This window comes from Rhinoraja longicauda, chromosome 23 (genome assembly GCF_053455715.1).
Source record: "Rhinoraja longicauda isolate Sanriku21f chromosome 23, sRhiLon1.1, whole genome shotgun sequence".
NCBI lineage: Eukaryota > Metazoa > Chordata > Chondrichthyes > Rajiformes > Arhynchobatidae > Rhinoraja > Rhinoraja longicauda.
Window position 1 is genome coordinate 18,772,051 of NC_135975.1, and position 21,339 is coordinate 18,793,389.

The following is a 21,339-nucleotide window of genomic DNA, read 5'->3' on the forward strand; positions in this document are numbered from 1 at the left end:
AAAACAAAATAGCCATCAAACTTCACTGAAAGCTTTAAAAGACTCTTCTGAAGAGTTCCAGATTCCTATTACCATTTGAAAGGTGATTCTACATTACCCTGCTTATGCTATCACTAATTTATTTGTCTTCTGCAAAAGTGCCTTCTACACTGTTCAGATGTCTAATGTACACTTTGACACCAGTGTGTTTCCCTTTACTCTGCTTATTTCAGCAATAATTCAAAATTGTCACTCATGGAGACATTCTCTTTGAAAGGCCCGATCGCCTAGATACTGACGACCGGTTGGGAAATTTAAAGAAAATGGACTAGTACATACCTTTAAACAGTTGTCAGATATTTTTCTACAAGTGGAACACGACAATTTGTCTTGGCCCGATGAAAAACGGCACAACAGCAGCAATCCAACAAACACGACAGGGAAACTTTTGCAATCCATTTTATGTATACAGTGAAAATTTAAATAAAGATTGAGTAGAAAAGACGAAACCGTCAGCTATGAAAAAAGGCTTTCAGTTTCAGTGATGTCGTTTAATTACAGTGCAAACTCGGAGAGTACTTTAACATAAAACGTTAGTGCAGTGGCAGAGAATTTCAAGTCTTCTAGTACAATGCAAAGAGGTGGTGTGCTGAGCATGTGCCGGGTAATAGTGTACACTTTCTGCACTGACAGTGAGTGCAGTCCCCCTGCCCTGGCAAGATGCAAGCGATGGCTGCAGACCCTGGGCACGGCTGTAGATCCCCGGGCAAAGCTGTAAACCCCCGGGCAGAGCTGCAAACTCCCGGGCAGAGCTGCAACCCCTGGGCAGAGCTGTAGACCCCGAGGACGGGACGAGTGGTGGCTGCAACCCCTGGGTAGTGCTGTAGACCCCGACGGGACGAGTGGTGGCTGCAACCCCTGGGTAGTGCTGTAGACCCCGGGCACGGCTGCAAATCCTTAGGCAGAGCTGCAGATCCCCGGGCACAGCACGAGCGGCAGCTGCAGACCCGGGGACGGGACGAACGGCGGCTGCAGATCCCTGGGCACAGCACGAGCGGCGGCTGCAGATCCCTGGGCAGAGCTGCAGACCCCGGGCACAGCACGAGCGGCAGCTGCAGACCCGGGGACGGGACGAGCGGCGGCTGCAGATCCCTGGGCAGAGCTGCAGACCCCGGGCACGGCACGAGCGGCGACTGTAGATCCCTGGGCAGAGCTGCAGACCCCGGGCACGGCTGCAGATCCCCGGGCACAGCTCCACTCCAGGTGAGGGGTACCACCGGCCCGCCGCACGCTCAATCCCGGATATTCCCCTCGCTCCACCTTCCTCGCCCGCTACCTTCCACACGCATTGGTCCACGTCCCTGTCAGTCCATGCAGACACCAACCGGGGCTCGACACGCCGAGAGCGGTCGCTCCTCCACGTGTAGCCGGCAGCCCGGCGAACTCCACTGGATGGCTATCACAAACGTGTGAGTGTGTGCTGCATGCGGCCAGAAAATACATCATAGGCACAGCTCGGTACATTTATGCCAAATCCTAAAACCTGCGCGTTAATGCAGGCAAATGTCAGCTGTACATGAATGCACCTTTGCATACAATTAAATCAGCGTAAACACGTAAATGCTTTGACAAACAAAGTTAGATTAAGGAAAGGAGCAATTACACATTGATAGGCAAACACAAATCTATGCGTTAATTCATACAATTTAAGCATTAATACAGAAACGAAATCTTCCATTAATGTACACTAATAATTGTTCATTAATATAAGGAAAAAATAACGCATCCCTTCATATGTCTAAACAGGCAAATATTAATGCAGGGGACATAACTATGCAAACACATAAATTTACATTGCTGTGGATACAAGTCATTGCATAAATAGACACTCTTTTACTGAACGATGGCATGCAATGGTGTGGAATTTATCAGAATAAAATCTCGAACTCAGTTTGCCTTGGATTTCCTGGGCAGTGACATCCTGTGTTAGTGTCCTTTGAACTGGATGTTGTTGGCCGTCATGGAGGCAGCCTGAACTGCCTGCCTGCCTGCCTTGCATGTGGTGGATATTCCAATAATCACATTTTGTATTGTGTTGTTCGCTGATTGAACTCATCTCTGCCACTGGAATAGCGGGATCGCAGGACCGCGTGTGGCTTTGCAATAAGCACGTTGAGCAACCGTGGTATTTATTGTACGTTGTGAAAAATGTGTTGAATATTGGAGGGATGCAGTCAGCGATTTCAAGGCTACAACGCTCCTTGATTTCAGTGTCTGGTGGCTGTGCTGCATGAAGTCTGCAGCGGCTTATTCGCCTCTTGAGTCTTGCCTCTCAACCGGAGACCAACCATGGCTGAGATGAGTCGATCAATGCAAAGAGAACTGTTGTTACTGACACTCGTGGCTTGTGTCCACTTGTTGGTCTGTCCTTTTACTAAAGTGGAAGAAAGCTTCAACCTGCAAGCGACGCACGACATACTGTACCACCGCCAGCACCTGGATAAGGTATTAGTTTTCGTGAACTACAATTGTAGGCAACCTTTCTCCTTGCAGTGCAATACTTCATGTTGTTCATTTTGATTTGGTTTTGGTGGCCGATGTGTGACTCTTGCATTTCCCTCCTTCCATTGCAGTATGATCACCACGAGTTCCCCGGGGTTGTTCCAAGGACCTTCGTGGGACCGCTTATTATTTCATTGCTGTCTGCACCAGCAGCTTTTTTCCTCTCAGCCCTTGACGTGTCCAAGTTTTACTCGCAGTTTCTAGGTATGACTGGCTTATTTAAGTTAAATTGTACCGCAGTTTCGAAACTCAGAAGAAGCCAAGGGGTAGAAGATTCGTGGTCCTTATTTGCATAAAGCATGATCAATAAATGTGCATGTTTTAAAAGGTGCCGCAGGAAAAATAATAGTCTTCCTACATTACTGTAGCTGTGAAAATGCTTCCTTTTGCAACTGGTGTAAATTGCAATCACTCTGCCATTGATGGAGGCTGTCTCACTCCTGTATGATTGACATACCTGGGTATGTTGTGGCGCTGCTGATTTTATTGCTTCCATCCCAAATAAAAACACTTCCAATACACAACCCAGTTTATTATTAAACTTTCTGAATCATTGAAGTAATTACACTTCTTGCCAATAAATTCGTTCATCCCATTTTTAAATTGTCCCCTTATTGTGTATATTGACATAAACATGAAGGATAATATTTTGTAGTGTGCCTTCTCTGTAGGATAATTAATGGTAACTTTGGATTACAATTTTGAATGTCCATTACGTTCTGTATTTCATAAAAAAATAACTATAAGTGCAGATGGTACTGATGGTTGGAATATTCGTTTTCTAATGGAGAAATCAGTAAACATATTGGAATTAATCTTATGTGGCTGTGCCGAATTAGTCTTGTTAAATTATGTTACATTATTATATATTTAACAGATATATTATATGTTTATATATATATATATATATAGATAGATAGATAATGGCCCAATTCCACTCCTGTCACTTATAACCTGGTATTTTAAAGCCAATTGTATCAATTTAAAAAAAAATTACAGCTTCCTTGTAATTACAACATCTTGAAAAGATAATGCCACTGATTTAATGTCAAATCTTTCACATCAAAGTTGGCAAGTTGTAAAGAAACCACAAAACTAGCAAAGAAATGTAGATTGGTTAATTGATTGGGGAAAGTATAGATAAATTAGAGATGTGAAAAATGTGAGTTTATCTACTTTGGGAAGAAGAATGAAAAACCAAATTATCCATGGACTGTTGCAAGGCCTTTGGCAAGGTAGGCTGGTCCAAAAGATTCAAACTCATGGGATACAGGGCGAGATAGCCAATTGGATACACAATTAGATTGGTCGTAGGAAGGAGGGTGGTGATAGTGGGTAACAGAGCATTACAACAGATGGAATTTAATCTCAATGATTGTAGGTGGTGCCTTCTGTGAAGTCAAATTCTGGTGGGACATAAAGAGTGTTATGTTGTTATAATTGAAACTGGGTTGTAACATGCAAATTAAGTGCATGACGTAGTTAAGTTATGTGATCTAGTCATGGCGAACAGTTGTAGAATCTTCTTGCGTATGGCGTGCACAGCCTAAAGTTGTAGATCAAGGGTAGACATCCAGGCCAGGGCAGCATTAGTTGCTGGGTGGATGGCCTTGATGCCACCAGGGAAAAGCCTCAGTGAGCAGTCATTTATGATGTGTGGGATGGTCTGGTCTGGATATCCACTGTCGCAAGCAGGGCTGTCTGTCATCCCCCACTTGTGCAGGTGATGGGGTGTTCTTGCATGGAGGGTGCGAATCCTGTTCAGGGTTAGCCATTGCTTGCGATGGAGGTCAAATCCCGGTGGTTTCACTGTGGGGTCTGTGATGACCTCTCCGTTGTTGGTGTTGGCATCTTTCCAGGCTCTGCGCCACTCAGTCTTGAGGTCAAAGTCTTCCAGGGATTTGGCTGAAGACCAGAAGGGTTTGCGGGACTTCAGGCGCATGTTGGGCAGATTGTTCAAGAAGGCATGGATGGGAAGGTCAGGGTTAGCCTCGATGGTGCACCAATCTTTCAACATCCTCTCCCTTCTACGTATACAGGGAGGGGCGATGTGAGAGAGGACAGGGAGCCACTGCAAAGGTGTTGACTTGTGTCCCTGTGATGACCTGCATTGCAGAATTAAGGACAGTGTCAACTCGTTTGGTGTGGCAGCTATTAGCCCAAGCTGTTGAGCAAAACTCGGCTATTGAGCAGACTAGGGCTAAGCTTGCGATACAGAGGGTGTGTAGAATGAGAAGCCTGTAGAAGGTCAGAAGAAGGGTCTCGACATGAAACATCACCCATTTCTTCTCTCCAGAGATGCTGCCTGTCTCGTTGAGTTACTCCAGCATTTTGTGTTTAGCCTGGAGAACACGACTAGTAAAAGAGAACTACGGCACAAAGTGCTGTCTCCATTCTTTATCTTGAAGATAGACCTCAGGCAACATTAAACATAACAAAGAGTAAATAGCGAGCATTAAGAAATGTTGGTGAACAGAGGAACTTTGAGTTCAAGTCCATGGATACTTGAAGTTAGATGGAATTGCGATGAAAGAATATGTCATGCATATTCATGCAGAATTCATAGGTCAGGACATGAAATATAAAACTTGGGGCATTATTTTAGAATTTTGTAAAACATTGGTTAGACTGCACTTGGAGCATTGTGTATGGTTCTGGTCATCAGTTTTGAAAGGATGTGATTTTGCTGGAGAGGGTGCAGAGGAGATTCGCAGAATGTTGCCGGGATTGGAGAACTTTAATTATGGGGAGAGTGTGGATAGGGTGGGAGTGTGTTTTCCCTGGAGGGAAGGCAGCTGAGAGGTGACCTGATGGAGGTATGCAAAATTATGAGGTTTAGATAGAAATTGGTAGTCTGAATCTTTTCTCCATGGTACGGGTATGAAAAACAAGATTGGTTTAGGGTGAGAGGTAGGGGTTTTAAAGAGGATTTGAGTAGAGCATTCATAACACAGAGAGTTGCTGATATGTGGATCTCACTGCCAGAAGAGGTGTGGAATCAAAAAATACACAATGTTTAAGAAACATTGAAACTGACACTCAAATAGGTGCGGCTCGGAAGGATAGGAATTTAATGCTGTAAAATGGAATTCATATAGAGGGGCAGAATGGTCCGCAGGGCCGGTTTCTGTGCAATAAGACTCTTATTTTCTATGACTTAAGTACTCCTTTTATTTTAATTTTGTAATGTTTTAAAATCGGCAACAGAATAACATTGTTTAAAGTATATTTAATTACGATCACTTTCTTTTGTGTTTTAAGTGCGAGGATGCCTCGGTCTCTGTGTGATTTATGCATTCTGGAAGTTTCAGAAAGAAGTTCGAAAACAATTTGGCACAACGGTAGCTGTTTTTTACTGTTGGATTTCAGCAACTCAGTTTCATCTTCTCTTTTACTGCACGAGAACACTCCCAAATATATTTGCGTTGCCCATTGGTGAGTAGTACAACTTTGTAATTCATTCTTTGTTTATTTTGGGGGAGGTGTACCAGCTTATTGCACCACTCTCATTTACAATTATATTTTGTATTGAGAGGTTAGTAAAATCCAGAAAGTGGAATGATTTTTTGAAATTCAGTGACTACCATTCCATTTTTCGGTTGGCCATGAGTGTTTTTATAATTATGTTTATGCGCAATAACCATAGTGACAGAACGTGTGAAAAATTAGTATCTTTTAATCTAGTGGCTTAAGTCTTATTGGCATTTTAGCAGAAACAGGATTTCATGTGGCTCTGATGGTTCAGAATAAATAAAGTACACTCTGTCATTAGTCTATTTGTAAAATTAGCCATGTTCTGGTCTGAAGTGAGTCGATTCTCATACTAACTGCAAGCCACCTTTCCTGTGAATGCTGCCATCACTCCCTAATTTAGATGTAGAGAAAGGTACATTTATCTGTTTAAAAATGATTCAACCTCACTCATGCACCCCCCCCACCCCCAACAATAATTTCACACAGCTTTCCACCAAAAGGCAAACATTACTTTGTAAAATCAGTCAGCTGTGCATTTCAACCCACATCCTATATTGTTCACATAATATGTAGTGAGTACCCTTCACTATTTCCCAAAGCACACTGAATATTCAACTACATTTTGGAGGTGCAGTACCCATTTGTGGGGGGGGGGGGCGGGCAAATGGTAAAAAGGTGGTCAGGTAACGAGGGCCCATGAATTACAATACTTAGAGCCTATTTTTAGTGAAATGTGTAAGAAGGAACTGAAGATGCTGGTTTAAACTGAGGATAGACACAAAAAGCTGGAGTAACTCAGTGGGACAGGCAGCATCTCTGGAGAGTAGGAATGGGTGACGTTTCTGATCTGAAGAAGGGTCTCGACCTGAAATGTCACCCATGCTGCCTGTCCCGCTGAGTTACTCCAGCTTTTTGTGTCTACTATTTTTAGTGAGATTGGTTTGCAAATCAATAGTCACACAAAAAAAACAGGAGACCTAATTTCACTAGGATATTGTGTCTTCTATGTCTCAAAGATAGTGGTTATTAGTCCTGGACTAATATTTCAACTGAATGTTGGAAGCTTTGATGATGCAATGCTCAATACTACTCCGGTGTTACTCTGATTTATGCACACAGATGCAATCACAATGCATGAACTCGCAACCTTCTGAATTAGAGACAAGTTGAGCCAAATTGAGAATATATAGTGCATGAAATATTGAAACTGATGAACTCATTAAAATTTGAAATAATGATACGCGTCATTTACTTCCAGTGGCAAAACTCTTGAAAGATTTAAATTAGCACCGTGAGGAAGAGGTTCATTTGTAAACTGCATATTTCATCTTTCCCTACAGTTCTCTTGGCATTCACAGCCTGGATGCAGCAGAAACTTGGCACATTTATCTGGCTGTCTGCTCTATCTATCATCGTATTCCGATCTGAACTTTCCATATTCCTCGGTCTCATGCTGCTGTTATCATTCGTGAGCCGTCGAATTTCATTTTTCAGAAGTCTTTGCCATGCAGTATCAGCTGGATTGGTATGGTTAGGTAAGTAACATGTAGTTTCTTTGGAGAAAGGGACTTAAATTTAAACACTCGTTCAATTAGCAAATCAACACATTCAGTAACATTCCTGTGAATTTCTTTTCAGCTCTAACCATGTCCGTGGATTCTATATTTTGGGGACGACTCATTTGGCCTGAGGGCGAAGTACTTTGGTACAATACAGTTTTAAATAAGAGTTCGGAATGGGGACTATCCTTTACGCAGCCTTGAGTCACTTTAGGAAAACACAAAGCAGATTCAGAGAAAATGCGATTGATTTTGCAGGAATCTATAATTTGAAAAATATATTCCAATTACATATTGGACAAAATCTAATATATAGTTTATTTTTCTGCAGTCATTGGTTATTGCTATTAATCAGCAATGGTTTAACTGTTCATCTATCAATAATTCATTATAAATTGACAGGAAGATCATCAGCAAAAAGCAACAACAGTTGGCGGCAAAAAGAATCCATGTGAACTAGAATTATTTTTAAGAGTAAAATATTGGAAATTCTACCGAGATAGGTAAACCACAACAGCGAGGATGACACTGGATCAACCATTCAATTAGATTTAAGATGAATTAGATATTGGATTGATTAGTTAATGTTTTTTATAATTACTCATTAAGTTCTTCCCAAATTATTTTTGAGGATGGTCAGTAAATGTTGAACCATGTGGGAAAATTCATTGAGAGTAAATGTTCTAACGTACACACATGCCATGGGTTTCATGTTGGGAGCTTATTTTAGGATGTTTGGTGTAAGTAATCCATGATTTAACAAACAGTAAAATTGGCAGGCAGAAAATCACAATCTGTAAATGCATGATTCCTGAAGTATTTTTCTAGTAAGTGAGGCTGTGTGTAATGGTAGCTATTCCTTTGAAACGTTGTTATTACACCTGATTTGTGGAGGATAGATTCATTCAGTGGCCAATGGATTGTAGGCAAATTCAGATTCCTCTCCCCAGAAAACTTTTACATTAGTGGCACAAGTAGAACCAGTTGATGCTGTTGTAGCGTGTTGATAAAGGCAAGGAGCCAGGTATTTCGGGAAGGTATATTTATTGGTTCGTGGGTCTCAGACGGGTCTAGTCTGCCGGAATGGCTTGGCGCCCAAACCTTGTCCTTATATTCCTGAGTCCAGGACCGCCTCCCGGGACTGGTCCATTCCCGTGCCGAGGGGTCGGTAGTAGTATGGCCCGACCTTTGGGAGCCGCCACAGTACCCCCCCCCAGATCCGGAGGCACGAAACGCACTGGTGGTCGCACAACCCGACCGGACCGCGTACGGTAATCGGTCGACAGAGGGGCCGGCGGAGGCACAGTTGGAGGGACAGGCGGTGGGACCCGCAAAGGGGGGCGACCTCGTGGCCGAGGCTGGGCCACCCGCACTGGTTGGTCGATGTCTAAGTGGGCCGGCTTCAGGCGGTCAATTGACACGGCCTCCGGCCGGCCCCCCATGTCCAACACAAAGGTTGTCTGTCCGTGCTCCAGCACCCGGTACGGGCCTTCATACGGCCTCTGGAGTGGCGCCTGGTGGGCATCACGGCGCAGGAACACAAAGGCGCAGTCCTGGAGGGCCGATGGCACGTAAGGGCGGAATGTCCCATGGCGGGACGTCGGCACGGGTGCGAGCTTGCCAACTCGCTCTCGGAGGCGATGTAGGGTGGATGAGGGCGGTTCCTCTCGCCCCGGCAACGAGGGCACGAACTCCCCGGGCACCGTGAGCGGTGACCCGTAGACGAGCTCCGCTGAGGATGAAGCCAGGTCTTCCTTGGGGGCAGTCCGGATGCCCAGCAAAACCCATGGTAGCTCGTCCATCACGTCGGGGTCACCAATGTAGCGTGTTGATAAAGGCAAGGAGCCAGGTATTTCGGGAAGGTATATTTATTGGTTCGTGGGTCTCAGACGGGTCTAGTCTGCCGGAATGGCTTGGCGCCCAAACCTTGTCCTTATATTCCTGAGTCCAGGACCGCCTCCCGGGACTGGTCCATTCCCGTGCCGAGGGGTCGGTAGTAGTATGGCCCGACCTTTGGGAGCCGCCACACTGTGAGTTTAAGTCAAACATTGCACTGAAAGAGTGGATTAAAATCTAGCCCTGTTACAAATTTAATTGATGAAATCTGGCTTTGAGAATTGATAATTGGCATGAATGCACATGGCACCAAGTAATTTGTCACTCACTCATTCCAACTTTAAGGAGCCATTGCTACATCTATTTTGAGTAAAGTTTTTAACTGTCAATTGTGGAGTAACGGGGCTGAATCTAAGATTGTTTGAAATTGTGTTTTGAAGGATGTTTGAAAAAATGACCCTTATTAATTTGAAAAATAGGACAGTTCTGTTTGTATCCTTAGCTAATTTGAGTTAATTTTCCAGAAATTACAATGCAAAATTGCACAGTATTCATTGCAAATGCCTTATGTATATTTTTGTGAGATTGTTGATTTGAATTGAGTGCATGTTTCCTTGACTGAGAATCTATTCAGACATCACCCTTTTTGTGGTACTTTTACTCGGCACTACCTCGGGCTCTTGGTTGTACTGTTGTTTTTGTGCCTCTTGGAGCACAGGACAGGAGGAGCTGGAGGATGCTCTTCCCCTCACTTGGTTTCATCTTTTTATATTCATTTCTACCTCACAAAGAATTGCGCTTTATAATCTACACATTTCCCATCATGAACGTTGTTGCAGCAATGGGATGCTCATACTTGTAAGTATTCAAGGACAATGTCCTGCTAAAAATTCAGGAGTTTTAATTGAATGTACTTACAAAGAAAATGTTATACAGATGATTTGGGATCTTAATTGTACAAATAAATTAGTCTTGTTTCACACAATATATGTTTAAGAAGATTGTTAAACTATGATATAATTGTCCCGCTGTCCAAACTAAAAGGAATCTTAATTTGTTATTGTTGAATCTTCAATAGTAATTACCCTCCAAATGTATTTTTAGAACCTGTGGAGCACAAATGTGAGCATTTAATACAATCTGAAAAGAAATGTGAGCAACAAAGAATTAAATAACACACAAGGACTAAATTTGGAATGATGAAATGTTGTATTTATACTCTTGACTGCATGATCATTTGTATTTCATTGCAGTATTTGTTTCAAGTTATCAGAGTGCTCTTACATTTCAGTTTGCAAAAAAGGATAGTCTTTACAACTGCCATTAAAAAAAAAATAATTAAGGGTGACCTCTATATAAAAGGCGCTTTCCATGATCTGAAATCATGCTCATGATTGTGATAAGTGGTATGTGGTCAAAACCTTTTGCCAGGATCGAAGGGCAGCACAGTGGCATAGCTTTGGAGTTACCAGCTTACAGCGGCAGAGACCCAGGTTCGATCCTGACTAAGGGGATGCTTGTCTGTACGGAGTTTGTACGTTCTCTCCATGACCTGTGTGGGTATTCTCCGAGATCTTCGGTTTCCTCCCACACTCCAAAGACGTGTAGGTTTGTAGGTTAATTGGCCTGGTGTAAATGTAAACAAATTGTCCCTAATGTGTTGTAGGGTATTATTAATGTGCGCGGATCGCTGGTTGGTGCGTCGAAGGGCCTGTTTCCGCGCTGTATCTCTAAACTAAATGTTAAAAACATAAGAGAATAGCCTTAAGGTGCATGGAGCATACTTTAAAGCTATTGAAACCAGTCTGAAAAACTGAAACGGTCCAACACATACGTCATCTATCCATGTTCTGTAGAGATGCTGCCTGACGTGCTGAGTTACTCCAGCACTTTTTGTCTTTTTTGTAAACTAGTATCTACTGTTCCTCGTTATGGGGTATGGGACATTCCGAGCAGTAACAATGAGGACAATAAATATTAATTGGCTGTGACAGACCTCCCAAGATAAGATCAGGTTTAGGTTTATTATTGTCATATATACCAAGGTACAATGAAAAGCCTTGTTTTGCATGCAATCAAATCAGATAATACCAAAGATAAGAGAGGAGAGCAAGATAGACCACTCGACCCTAAAAACCGTAGTATGTCATGGCACCATTTTAGTAGGCAGAAACTTGCAGAAATATTTTTAAAGAAAAATAACAAAAATCTGAATTGATAGATGAGATATATTCTGCATTTTTATGGTATCATCACACATACTGTTCCCCCAAAACACTGATTACACTGCGAGAGGCATAACGAACGGCGGGTTTTGCTTACTAAAATGGCAGACGTTATGCTCCTTTGCATACTACACTTCAGTATTGGCGATTTTGACGGAGTGGTTCATCTTGATCCTCTAGTATCTTTACATGTACATAACATAACATCTTTACATATACATAACATTTACTATACATAAATAAATCACTGGGTGTCTGGGATCTGATATCCGAAGACTCTGGACAATCCATATTAATTGTCCCAGCAACGTTGGGACTGGGTTTCCTTCGGGTGCTCCAGCTTCCTCTCATACTCCAAGGACGTGCTGCTTGGTAAGCTAATTGGCCACTGTAAATTGTTTCTAATGTGTAGACAAGTGGTGGAATCCTCCCCATTAGTGGGATGAGAATGTGGGAAGAATAAAAATTAGAGTAAATGGAGGGTCGATGATTGAGGTGGAATCAGTGGACTGAAGGGCCCATTTCTGCAGTGAATTTCTCTATGACACTAAGATTCCACCAATCTACCAACCATCTCACCAGAAACAGATTTGTGAAGGAAGTTAGTTTATTTGCCTATAGCCTAGATGACCCAGCCTAAGGCCTCTTTATTTTAAAAGAACTCCTTAGAAGCACCTTATGTTCTAGCTGGAATTCACAAAGACTACATGAGAGGCCAGATGGGATTGTGCAAGTTTATCCATTTTTGGACACAAGTGAAACAATGCAGATTTGGGAGTGCAAAGAAATAAAGTAACTGATTAACACATATGTATACTTGTGCAAAGGTTAAAAGTGATCAAGAAAGCTAAATACGTGGAAATCTTACTGCTGTGAATAGGTGGTGAGGATGAGATGTGTTAACTGCTGTCTAATTTGCACCCCATCTGGATTATTTCATTGAGCAGTAAAGTGTGGACCTTGGATGAGATATAGTAAAGATTCATTTGAATTACACCAAGACCTAAATTATGAGGTAGTAAACTTGGTTTTCATCACTTTTAATATTTGAGGGGTGATCAAATATATGCTCTTTAATATGATATGGAAATGAATAGGACAGATAGAGAAATGAAGACAAGGGGACACATTCCTAAAACTAGAGTAGTACAATTTTGGAGTAGTATCAGAAATGGTAAAAATTGTGTTGGAATTCTGTAAAGTTTCTCTTCCATCCTTCTACTTCCCAAGATAAAAGATTTAAGATGCTTGATCAATTAAATTTTTCAAGATTTGGGTCGGTATCTCAATGAATGTAGAACAAGGCAGGTAGATGAGTTTAAGATGTAAATGACCTAACCAAAGTGTGGGACTGGCTGCAGGACTGATTAGCCTCCTGCTGTTTGTAAATGTGAATCTCAGCAAATTAACATTACTAATTTATACTTCAGTGTAAACCGGCATCTGCAGTTCCTTTCCACACATTACTAATTACTTTTTTTGTTGTTGCACAGAACGATCAAGTACCACAAATCCTTCTTTTATAAATTAGGATTCTTTGCAGTGATTGCACACCTGGTAGTAAATAGCTGCTACACAGGGTTGTTACTATATGTATCTCACCACAACTATCCAGGTGGAGTCGCTATGCAAAAACTACACGAGGTTGTGCCTCCAACAGCAGGTCTGTGACACTTAATAGCTCTGTTTTGTTTTAAAATCCAAGGGTGATGATTTCCAATTTGAATCAGTTGTCCTTATGCAATTAGTGGTGCCTTTTCAAGTATGCCTAATGTTGATGGCCTTTGTATAGGTTATTGGACTGATCAGTTTAATTGGAATTATAAATTGAACAAAAGGAGATGCTGAATTCATTATTTGTGTTTTTTTATATACTTCACATTTTCTGTTTATTGCCAATAACGTATTTTGTGTGGATCATTATTTAGTAGTAACTCTGCTGCTGAATCAGATATTTATTTTAGTTCAGGCTTCACTCAGGATATTATTTGGGCTGATACTAGTATTGGTACAATGAGTAAATTGCCAAGTAGCTGTCTTTAGGACCAAATATGTAGCAATGATCCTGTTTATCGATTAAAATAAACATTTAAAAAGCAATGTCCCTCTTTCATGATACCATCAAAACTGGTTTATATTATTTTTCTGTAGGATGTTGCGATTTACAAATAATACTGCTGCGTTCACTTAACTAAGAACTGTAAACCCGTGCGGATTTGGAATGTGTCTTAAAATTCATCTTATTTCACAGCACTTATCAATTCAATGAGTTATTTTAAAACAGGGCACTAACAACATTGAGGGCATGATCATGCCTCTACTTCCTGAGGATAGATTTTTAGCAAATAAATCGCTGGAATTGTATCGCTCATGTCAAAATAGGGATGAGGGCTGGAACTCAGTAGAATATTTTAGCATTAATGTACAAAAGAATTGATAGGTGGCTGTTGCGCATATGCATTAAAATACTGTTTTAAATTAATACTGGAAGAAAGAATGCTGGAAGGGGAAAGACAAGTTTTTACTAAGCATTTTAGTAGTTGTGGGTTTATACAATGTTATTGAAATATTCTGTTTTTTCACATTGGAGCGTAGTGAAAAACAAACATTAGCTTACATAAAAAAAGCTTTCATATCCTTAAACTGATGCCAGTGTTAAAGTTATCATGAGAGAATTATCACAAGACAACCATTCAGCATTACCTTTTCATAAACAAATTATGTGTTTGCTTGTTATCACCAAGAATTAGATCATAGTCAATAAAGTAAGTGTTGAATTACATTTTAGTTATCTTTTAAGTTTTAAATAAGAGAACAAACAACAGTGACTTATCACTTCAATTATGTCAAGGAGACAGAATATATAATCAATTAAGATATAATCAAAATGCAATAAATTACTGTTATTGTAAAGCTCATCAGCTACAATAGATAGATGAGAAACACATCTGTGTGAAAAGCCACCCCTCGGGTTCCTATTGAATATTTTGTAGATTGGTTATTTCCTACTAACCAATGGTAGCGCTTGTTAGTAGTTGCTCCGCCTAATATGCGATATATATTATCAAGAGCTTGCTTACTTGGGGCAGTTGGAGTAGCTGTTAGTCGCTGTGACGTCTTGCAGGTCAATGCTGTAAGTGGACTTTAATAAATGCGTGTTGTATTTACGACGTGTGTACGACTCCACTCATTACATATTTCCCCTCAGCTTAAACCTCATTAACTTTCCTTATTTTCTTTACTTTCATTTTTGTTAATTATTGTTTGAGTGATTTCTTAAACTTTTTTTACCTCCTAAACATTCTGATTCCATCAAATGGCAATTTATCAAAAGCAGAATGTTATTTAGGACTGCTGAAATTATTTCCAAGTAGTCATTTAATAAGAGACAAAATTTCCAAGCATTGTTCTAACTAATGTCTGTCTCTCTAGCTGTTTCAGTGCACATTGATGTGGCTTCTGCTCAGACTGGTGTTTCCCGATTTCTTGAACTCAATCGAAATTGGAGGTGCGTTATTTCCACATGAATGCTTGGAACACTTTTAATATACGTGTTTGATAATTCTGACTTATTACCCAACAAATACCCAATGTTCTTGCCCACATTAGAATGGGTTAAACAAAAGCAAAATGCTGTTCATACCATTGGGGTTGTAGGCTACTCAGGTAGTATATGGTGTTCTTCTAGTGTGCATAGAATTGCTAAATTGTATTTTGTGATCTGACACATCAATTTTTACACTGTTCTTTTCAGTAGGAAATTATAAATACAAAATCCTACATGGCAGTGAATATATCTCCTTAATTTTGAGTGTGAAGTACAAAAGAGAATACTTAAGTACATGGAAACTGAGGATGGTTGGAGGCAATTGGCACAGTACAGGAGTGTAGGGAAGAGGGAATGGATGATGTATTAAACCTTTCACGTTGCTGGTAGACGTCCTCATTTGGCACTGGTCTTTTTTTAAGACCATGTAATCAAAGATGAGAACTGCTGGGACAAAACGGTTCATTACATAGGGAATGTGCACTGCAAGGGTGATTCGCACCTGGAAATGTCTGGCCAAATTTCTGGAAATGGGTAAAATCACTCAAAATTGATCATTATCTCAATTAACTGGGGAAGTAAAGCTGATTTTTCATTTGAATTATCCTGTGAATTAAAACCCACACGTATGCACTGGCATATTCGCAGTGGCTAAATGGCTTCTGCTTGTAAGTTAAGATTCCTTGAGTCTATTTTCATTTAAACAGCCTGTAATCGGGTGGTTCGAGACCAGCTGCCTGGAGGGCATTCTTTTAGATTTTTAAGTCTGTGGCTGCCCAGTGCATATGGAAAAGCAGGATAGTTTAAAATCACAATAACGCACTGATTACTTTGGTGCAAGTTTAGGATCTCTTTAAAAATAAAAGATAAATTCATCATGTTTTTTACTTCAAGGATTCCATTGTCTATAAACCAGACATTAATGGCTTTGCTGGCATTAACTGAAAATGTTCATGAGAAATTTTTGTGTTAAGGAATTTCAAAAACTGATCAAATAAATATCTATTACTATTCTTCTGTTATAATTCCCATTTTTATTATTTTTCAATAGGTATGACAAGAGGGAAGATTTTAAACCAGGAGAAGTTGACATCTTTGAATATACACACAATCTGATGGAAATGGATCCAAATTATGTATCAGAGCACCAAAAAACTCATAGAATAATGTTTAATATTTCTGGCTTTAGTGGAATTGGATTTAATTTCTCTCAAATACCTCCACTTTACATTAAAATTGAAACAAAATTAGTGGCATTAGAAAAAATACAAACAGATATTAATGAGAAAAAGATAGAAAATATAACCAACCCTTTTCAGTCTTAAAGGCTCCAACAACTAGTTCCCGTTTGTAGAGGAATCTGCCTTTTTCCATGACGAGCAAAATCTTAATTTGCAGTGCAGAATGGGAGTCAGAAATAAACTGATGTTCTGAAGTTGTTTTTTAAATTATGCAAAGCAAAGAAAAAAGTTGCTAATTTGCTACTTGTTCCACTTGGTGTTTCTACACCTCTGCATTTCTGGAGCAAAACACAAAATGTTGGAGGAACTCAGCAGATTGGGCAGCATCTAGGGAGGAAATGCACAGATGATCCTTCTTCAAACAGATGTTAAAAGGGAAATATGTGACTGGGATGGGAGCTGAGTGTCCAGAGAAGGGGAAGAGAGCAGGGTGCATGGGGGTGTGGAAGAGGGTGTCATGGGAGAAATATGCATGCATAGGAAAGGAGGGGTGGTGGGGAGACACAATGCTCTTTTTGTTGGGGTCCAAGTTATCCCAAGCGAAATATGAAGTGTTGTTCCTCAAGTTTGCACGTGGTCTCACTCTGGCAATGGAGGGGGCCAAGGGCAGAAAGATCGGTGCGGGAATAGGAAGGGAAGTTGCCATTGATCCAACAGAATTCGCCTCGTCTCTGCTTGGTCTCGCCAATATAAAGGAAGCCACATCAGGAGCACCAAATGCAGTGGATGAGGTTTGAAGAAGTGAATGTGAAACTTTGTCTCACATGGAAGGGTGCTGAGGACACATGCAAACGTAGCTAACCCAATGGTATGAGCATTGTATTCACCAACTGTAAGTAATACCCTCTCCATTCTCTTTCCCGTACCCACTTTCCTCCCGGTGTGCACACATTTCCAATCCCATATTTCCCCTTTATCCCTCCCTCATCTACTTCCACCTATTATCCCTTCCTCTGGCTTTAGATTTAACACATCCTCTTCTCTCATCCGATGCCAATGTCTCCTCGTCACTTCTAACCTTTGTAACTTACTCCATTTGTCTGCCAACCACCCATCTCCCCCACCTCTATCCACCTATCACTAGCCAGTCTTTGCCCCACCCCTCTTTTCCAGCTTTCTTCCCCCCTCCCCCCCACTCCATTTATCTGAAGAAAAGTTCCAACCCAAAACATAGCATCATTCCACAGATGCTACCTGACCCGCTGAGATCCTCCAGGACCTTGTGTTTTGCTCAAATTTCCAGCATCTCCAGTTCCCTATGCTTCCAAATTCTTCCCGATTTCAAACGGATCATGTCCTTATTTTTACAATCAAGAAAATTGAAATAAGAATTTTGCATGGGTGAATGCCATAAATTTCCAACCATCTAAGTGAATGAAAGAAAACTGCATGATTTAAGGAAATGGAATCTCAATTATTGTTCATCTTTAAAAAGAGCAGAATTACTGCACAACAGTACTTATGCATTCCTGTGGATTTGACTGTAATGCAAATAAGACATGGTTTTTATAGCTATTTAATCATGTTTTGTGATTTCATGGATGGAAAACGAGCTGTGAATCAAACTATTAGTCCAGTGAATGAAAATGAAACCATTAAATCATTTCCGTTGTCCTTTGTTACAAGAATTTTTAATGGACCACAAATTATATTGATTCTCTGGTATACTAATTAAGCTAGTCCTACCTTGGGTTTAAACTAGACTAAATGTAGCATGGCCATGAGGTGCAAAAGCATGCATTTTTATTTGGGGTATTTTGCAACTCATACTTTTGTTATTTTAACAGATGATGGTTTAGAAAGAGTTCATAAGTTATAGGAACAGAATTAGACCATTTGGCCCATCACGTTTACTCAGCCATTCATTCATGACTTTTTTTCCTCTTAACCATATTCTCCTGCCTTCTCCCCATGGGCGGCACGGTAGCGCAGCGGTAGAGTTGCTGCTTTACAGCGACTGCAGCGCCGGAGACTCGGGTTCGATCCTGACTACGGGTGCTGCACTGTAAGGAGTTTGTACGTTCTCCCCGTGACCTGCGTGGGTTTTCTCCGAGATCTTCGGTTTCCTCCCACACTCCAAAGACGTACAGGTATGTAGGTTAATTGGCTGGGTAAATGTAAAAATTGTCCCTAGTGGGTGTAGGATAGTGTTAATGTGCGGGGATCACTGGGCGGCACGGACTTGGAGGGCCGAAGAGGCCTGTTTCCGGCTGTATATATATATGATGATATGATATGAATTCTCATGTGATTAAATTTGGCGATTCATCCAATAGTATGTGAATAGAACATGTTCATTATTCTAAGTGCTGTGTGCTGCTTTTTGGCAATCACCTAGGGATAACTTATGAGCGTTTAGGTATAAAAAGAGAATTCTAATTTTATCACATCTTTAATTGCAAGGGAAACTTGGCTTCTTTCCAAAAAAGCCAAATCTCTTAGATCTAAAATTGACCTCAAATGGAATATATTTTAAACTAAAAATTTTCATGACTTTCTCCATAACAATACATTATGCTACAATGCCTGCGGATTTTTTCTAGTATAACTGCATATTAACATTGACACATTTATTGGACAGTTGAAAATTGTATCTTTCCTCCTAGCCATTTAAAAATCCATAACTGGAAATGAGACAATATTCCAAAAAGCTTGACATTATCCAGGGTAAAGGAGACCAGTTCATTGGCGTCTGAATATTCACGCCACCACTGGTGAAAGGGTTTACCATGTAAAAGAGACACGGCTTCAAAAACAGCCTCAGTACATCCTAAACCTGCGAACCCTACCAACCAGAAGGACAGGTTCAGCAGTCACGTGATAGCACTCCCTCTAACACCCATAGGCCTGATTTGCAGATATATATGGGTGTATGTTACTTCCCTTTCACTGCTGCCAAAGAATTGTAATATTTTGATATGCTGTTGTCGTACATTCATTACACAGTGAGTCACATCATTATCATCTGTGAAGAACACCACCTTTTGAAGAAGCAGCCAACAATGCTGTGAATGAATAAAACTCTTCCCATTAAAAGGCTCCCCATGTTGTTAGGTCCTTTGTACAGTGTGTTAAACTTGCTCTTACAATACAAATGTAGCAATTTCAAAGCATAAGCAATTAGAACTAGGGCTGCTTTCTGAAAAAGTGATTAATCATTAATGAATCACTCTGCCCTGACTAAAATGATTAATTTTCAAAACTTTAAATTTTGTGATTTTCAAATTAAAACTCATTCTTTCTTAGCAAATTTACCTTTATTTCACAAATGTAAGCATACTTTAGACTGTCATTAGGGAGGATCTCAAAATCATAAGATTGCACATCATTAGTCTCATCACTGAATGACATGCACAATTTTGTGACAAAGAGGCCAGCAACACTAAAATATCTCCAACTCAGGTAGGAGGAATTGCCATGAGTGCTCTGTACACTTTTTCACGTGTGGGCATTTCAACGTGCTTTCCAGGACAGCATTTCTTGCTTCAATATCTTCAAAATGTATCGTGGGATTGGATATGACTCCATTAGCTTCGGCTTCTTGACATTCTTTCTGGAGAAAATGTAATTGAGCTCTTCTGATTTACTTTACTTCGCTAGCTTGATCATTATCTTCTTCACTATTGTCATTAAATAATTCATGGCCTTTTTTGAACAGCTGAATGTAAACCTTTCTCACAATTTTGGTAAGATCAGTTGTTGGGAACGCAAGTTGAGTTTCAGGCAGAGTCATAATCCATTGGATCATCCAAGTACCTGAGGAGTCCCGAAATGTCTGAATTGCGTCTCTTCAATCATGAACAGCTTCAAACAGTTTTCTATAGATATCAAGTTGCTGCTGCAGATTGGTCATCATGAAATTAGATATTTTGTCAGCTTTTAATAAATTGCAAACACATCATCCAAGGGCAAGGGCAACTAATTTTAATCAAATTCAAACTTTCAGCAAACTGATGCCAACTGCAATCAATTTCAGATGGGAAAAGGCGGCTGGATGAAAGCTCACTGATCAATGTTCGTACGACATCTTTCAATTCCATAAACCTCAGCATAGCATTGAATTTGAATGCGTTTTACCGTCTACCATCAATGCCATCTCATTTGCTTTTTCACATTTATAGAGTCAGGAAGACATGGTGCAGCTTTATAAAATGTTGATTTGATTAGGTCACATTGTATGCAGCTATGGTTATCCCACTGCAAGAAGTATGTGGTGGGGTTGCAGAAGAGACTTACCAGGAAGATGTCTAGATTATAGGGTATAAGCTATTGGGAGAGGTTGGAGAATTTTTTTCTGGAGCATCAGAGGCTGAGGGGAGTCCCGATAGAATTTTATGAAATGATGTAAATCCTAAGTCAAAATATATTTCACGGGGGAAATGTTAAAACAAGTTTTATGCAGATGTTCAGAGCAACATTGTTTTGTACACATAGGGTGTAGTGGGGGCCGGAAATGTGCTAGCAGATGATACTAAGCTGGGGGGTAGTGTGAATTGTGAGGAAGATGCAATAAGGCTGCAGGGTGACTTGGACAGGTTGTGTGAGTGGCGGATACATGGCAGATGCAGTTTAATGTAGATAAGTGTGAGGTTATTCACTTTGGAAGTAAGAATAGAAAGGCAGATTATTATCTGAATGGTGTCAAGTTAGGAGGAGGGGGAGTTCAACGAGATCTGGGTGTCCTAGTGCATCAGTCAATGAAAGGAAGCATGCAGGTACAGCAGACAGTGAAGAAAGCCAATGGAATGTTGGCCTTCGTAACAAGAGGAGTTGAGTATAAGAGCAAAGAGGTCCTTCTACAGTTGTACCGGGCCCTGGTGAGACCGCACCTGGAGTACTGTGTGCAGTTTGGTCTCCAAATTTGAGGAAGGATATTCTTGCTATGGAGGGCGTGCAGCGTAGGTTCACTAGGTTAA

The 21,339-nt window shown here is 40.8% G+C and overlaps 2 protein-coding genes across 4 annotated transcripts in view; one reads left to right on the forward strand and one right to left on the reverse strand.

Annotated features, from left to right (window-relative positions):
- creld2 (CRELD disulfide isomerase 2) overlaps positions 1-1,580 on the reverse strand; it is a 28,483-nt gene extending 26,903 nt beyond the window's left edge. The window contains exon 1 of the mRNA XM_078419793.1: positions 319-1,580. Within this exon, the coding sequence (XP_078275919.1) occupies positions 319-438 (120 nt within the window). The 5' untranslated portion in view covers positions 439-1,580. The remainder of the gene's footprint in view (positions 1-318) is intronic.
- alg12 (ALG12 alpha-1,6-mannosyltransferase) lies at positions 1,423-19,534 on the forward strand. Of its 3 annotated transcripts, none has more exons than XM_078419792.1 (9): positions 1,423-1,446; positions 2,613-2,745; positions 5,803-5,976; positions 7,356-7,550; positions 7,654-7,757; positions 10,045-10,268; positions 13,129-13,298; positions 15,068-15,143; positions 16,234-19,534. In XM_078419792.1, the coding sequence occupies exons 1-9, from the start codon at positions 1,432-1,434 to the stop codon at positions 16,505-16,507; spliced, it is 1,365 nt and encodes a 454-aa protein (XP_078275918.1). In that variant the 5' UTR covers positions 1,423-1,431; the 3' UTR covers positions 16,508-19,534. The 3 variants fall into 3 exon arrangements, with proteins under 3 accessions (XP_078275918.1, XP_078275916.1, XP_078275917.1); XM_078419790.1 differs by lacking the exon at positions 1,423-1,446 and adding an exon at positions 2,010-2,484; XM_078419791.1 differs by lacking the exon at positions 1,423-1,446 and adding an exon at positions 2,010-2,484 and having other exon boundaries at positions 5,857-5,976.
- Positions 19,535-21,339: the final 1,805 nt, after the last annotated feature.

Coding starts and splice junctions, on each gene's coding strand:
- alg12 (XM_078419790.1), top strand. CDS start 2,329: ATGGCTGAGATGAGTCGATCAATGCAAAGAGAACTGTTGTTACTGACA. Junction 2,485..2,612: donor ACCGCCAGCACCTGGATAAG/GTATTAGTTTTC, acceptor CTTCCATTGCAG/TATGATCACCACGAGTTCCC. Junction 7,551..7,653: donor AGCTGGATTGGTATGGTTAG/GTAAGTAACATG, acceptor ATTTCTTTTCAG/CTCTAACCATGTCCGTGGAT.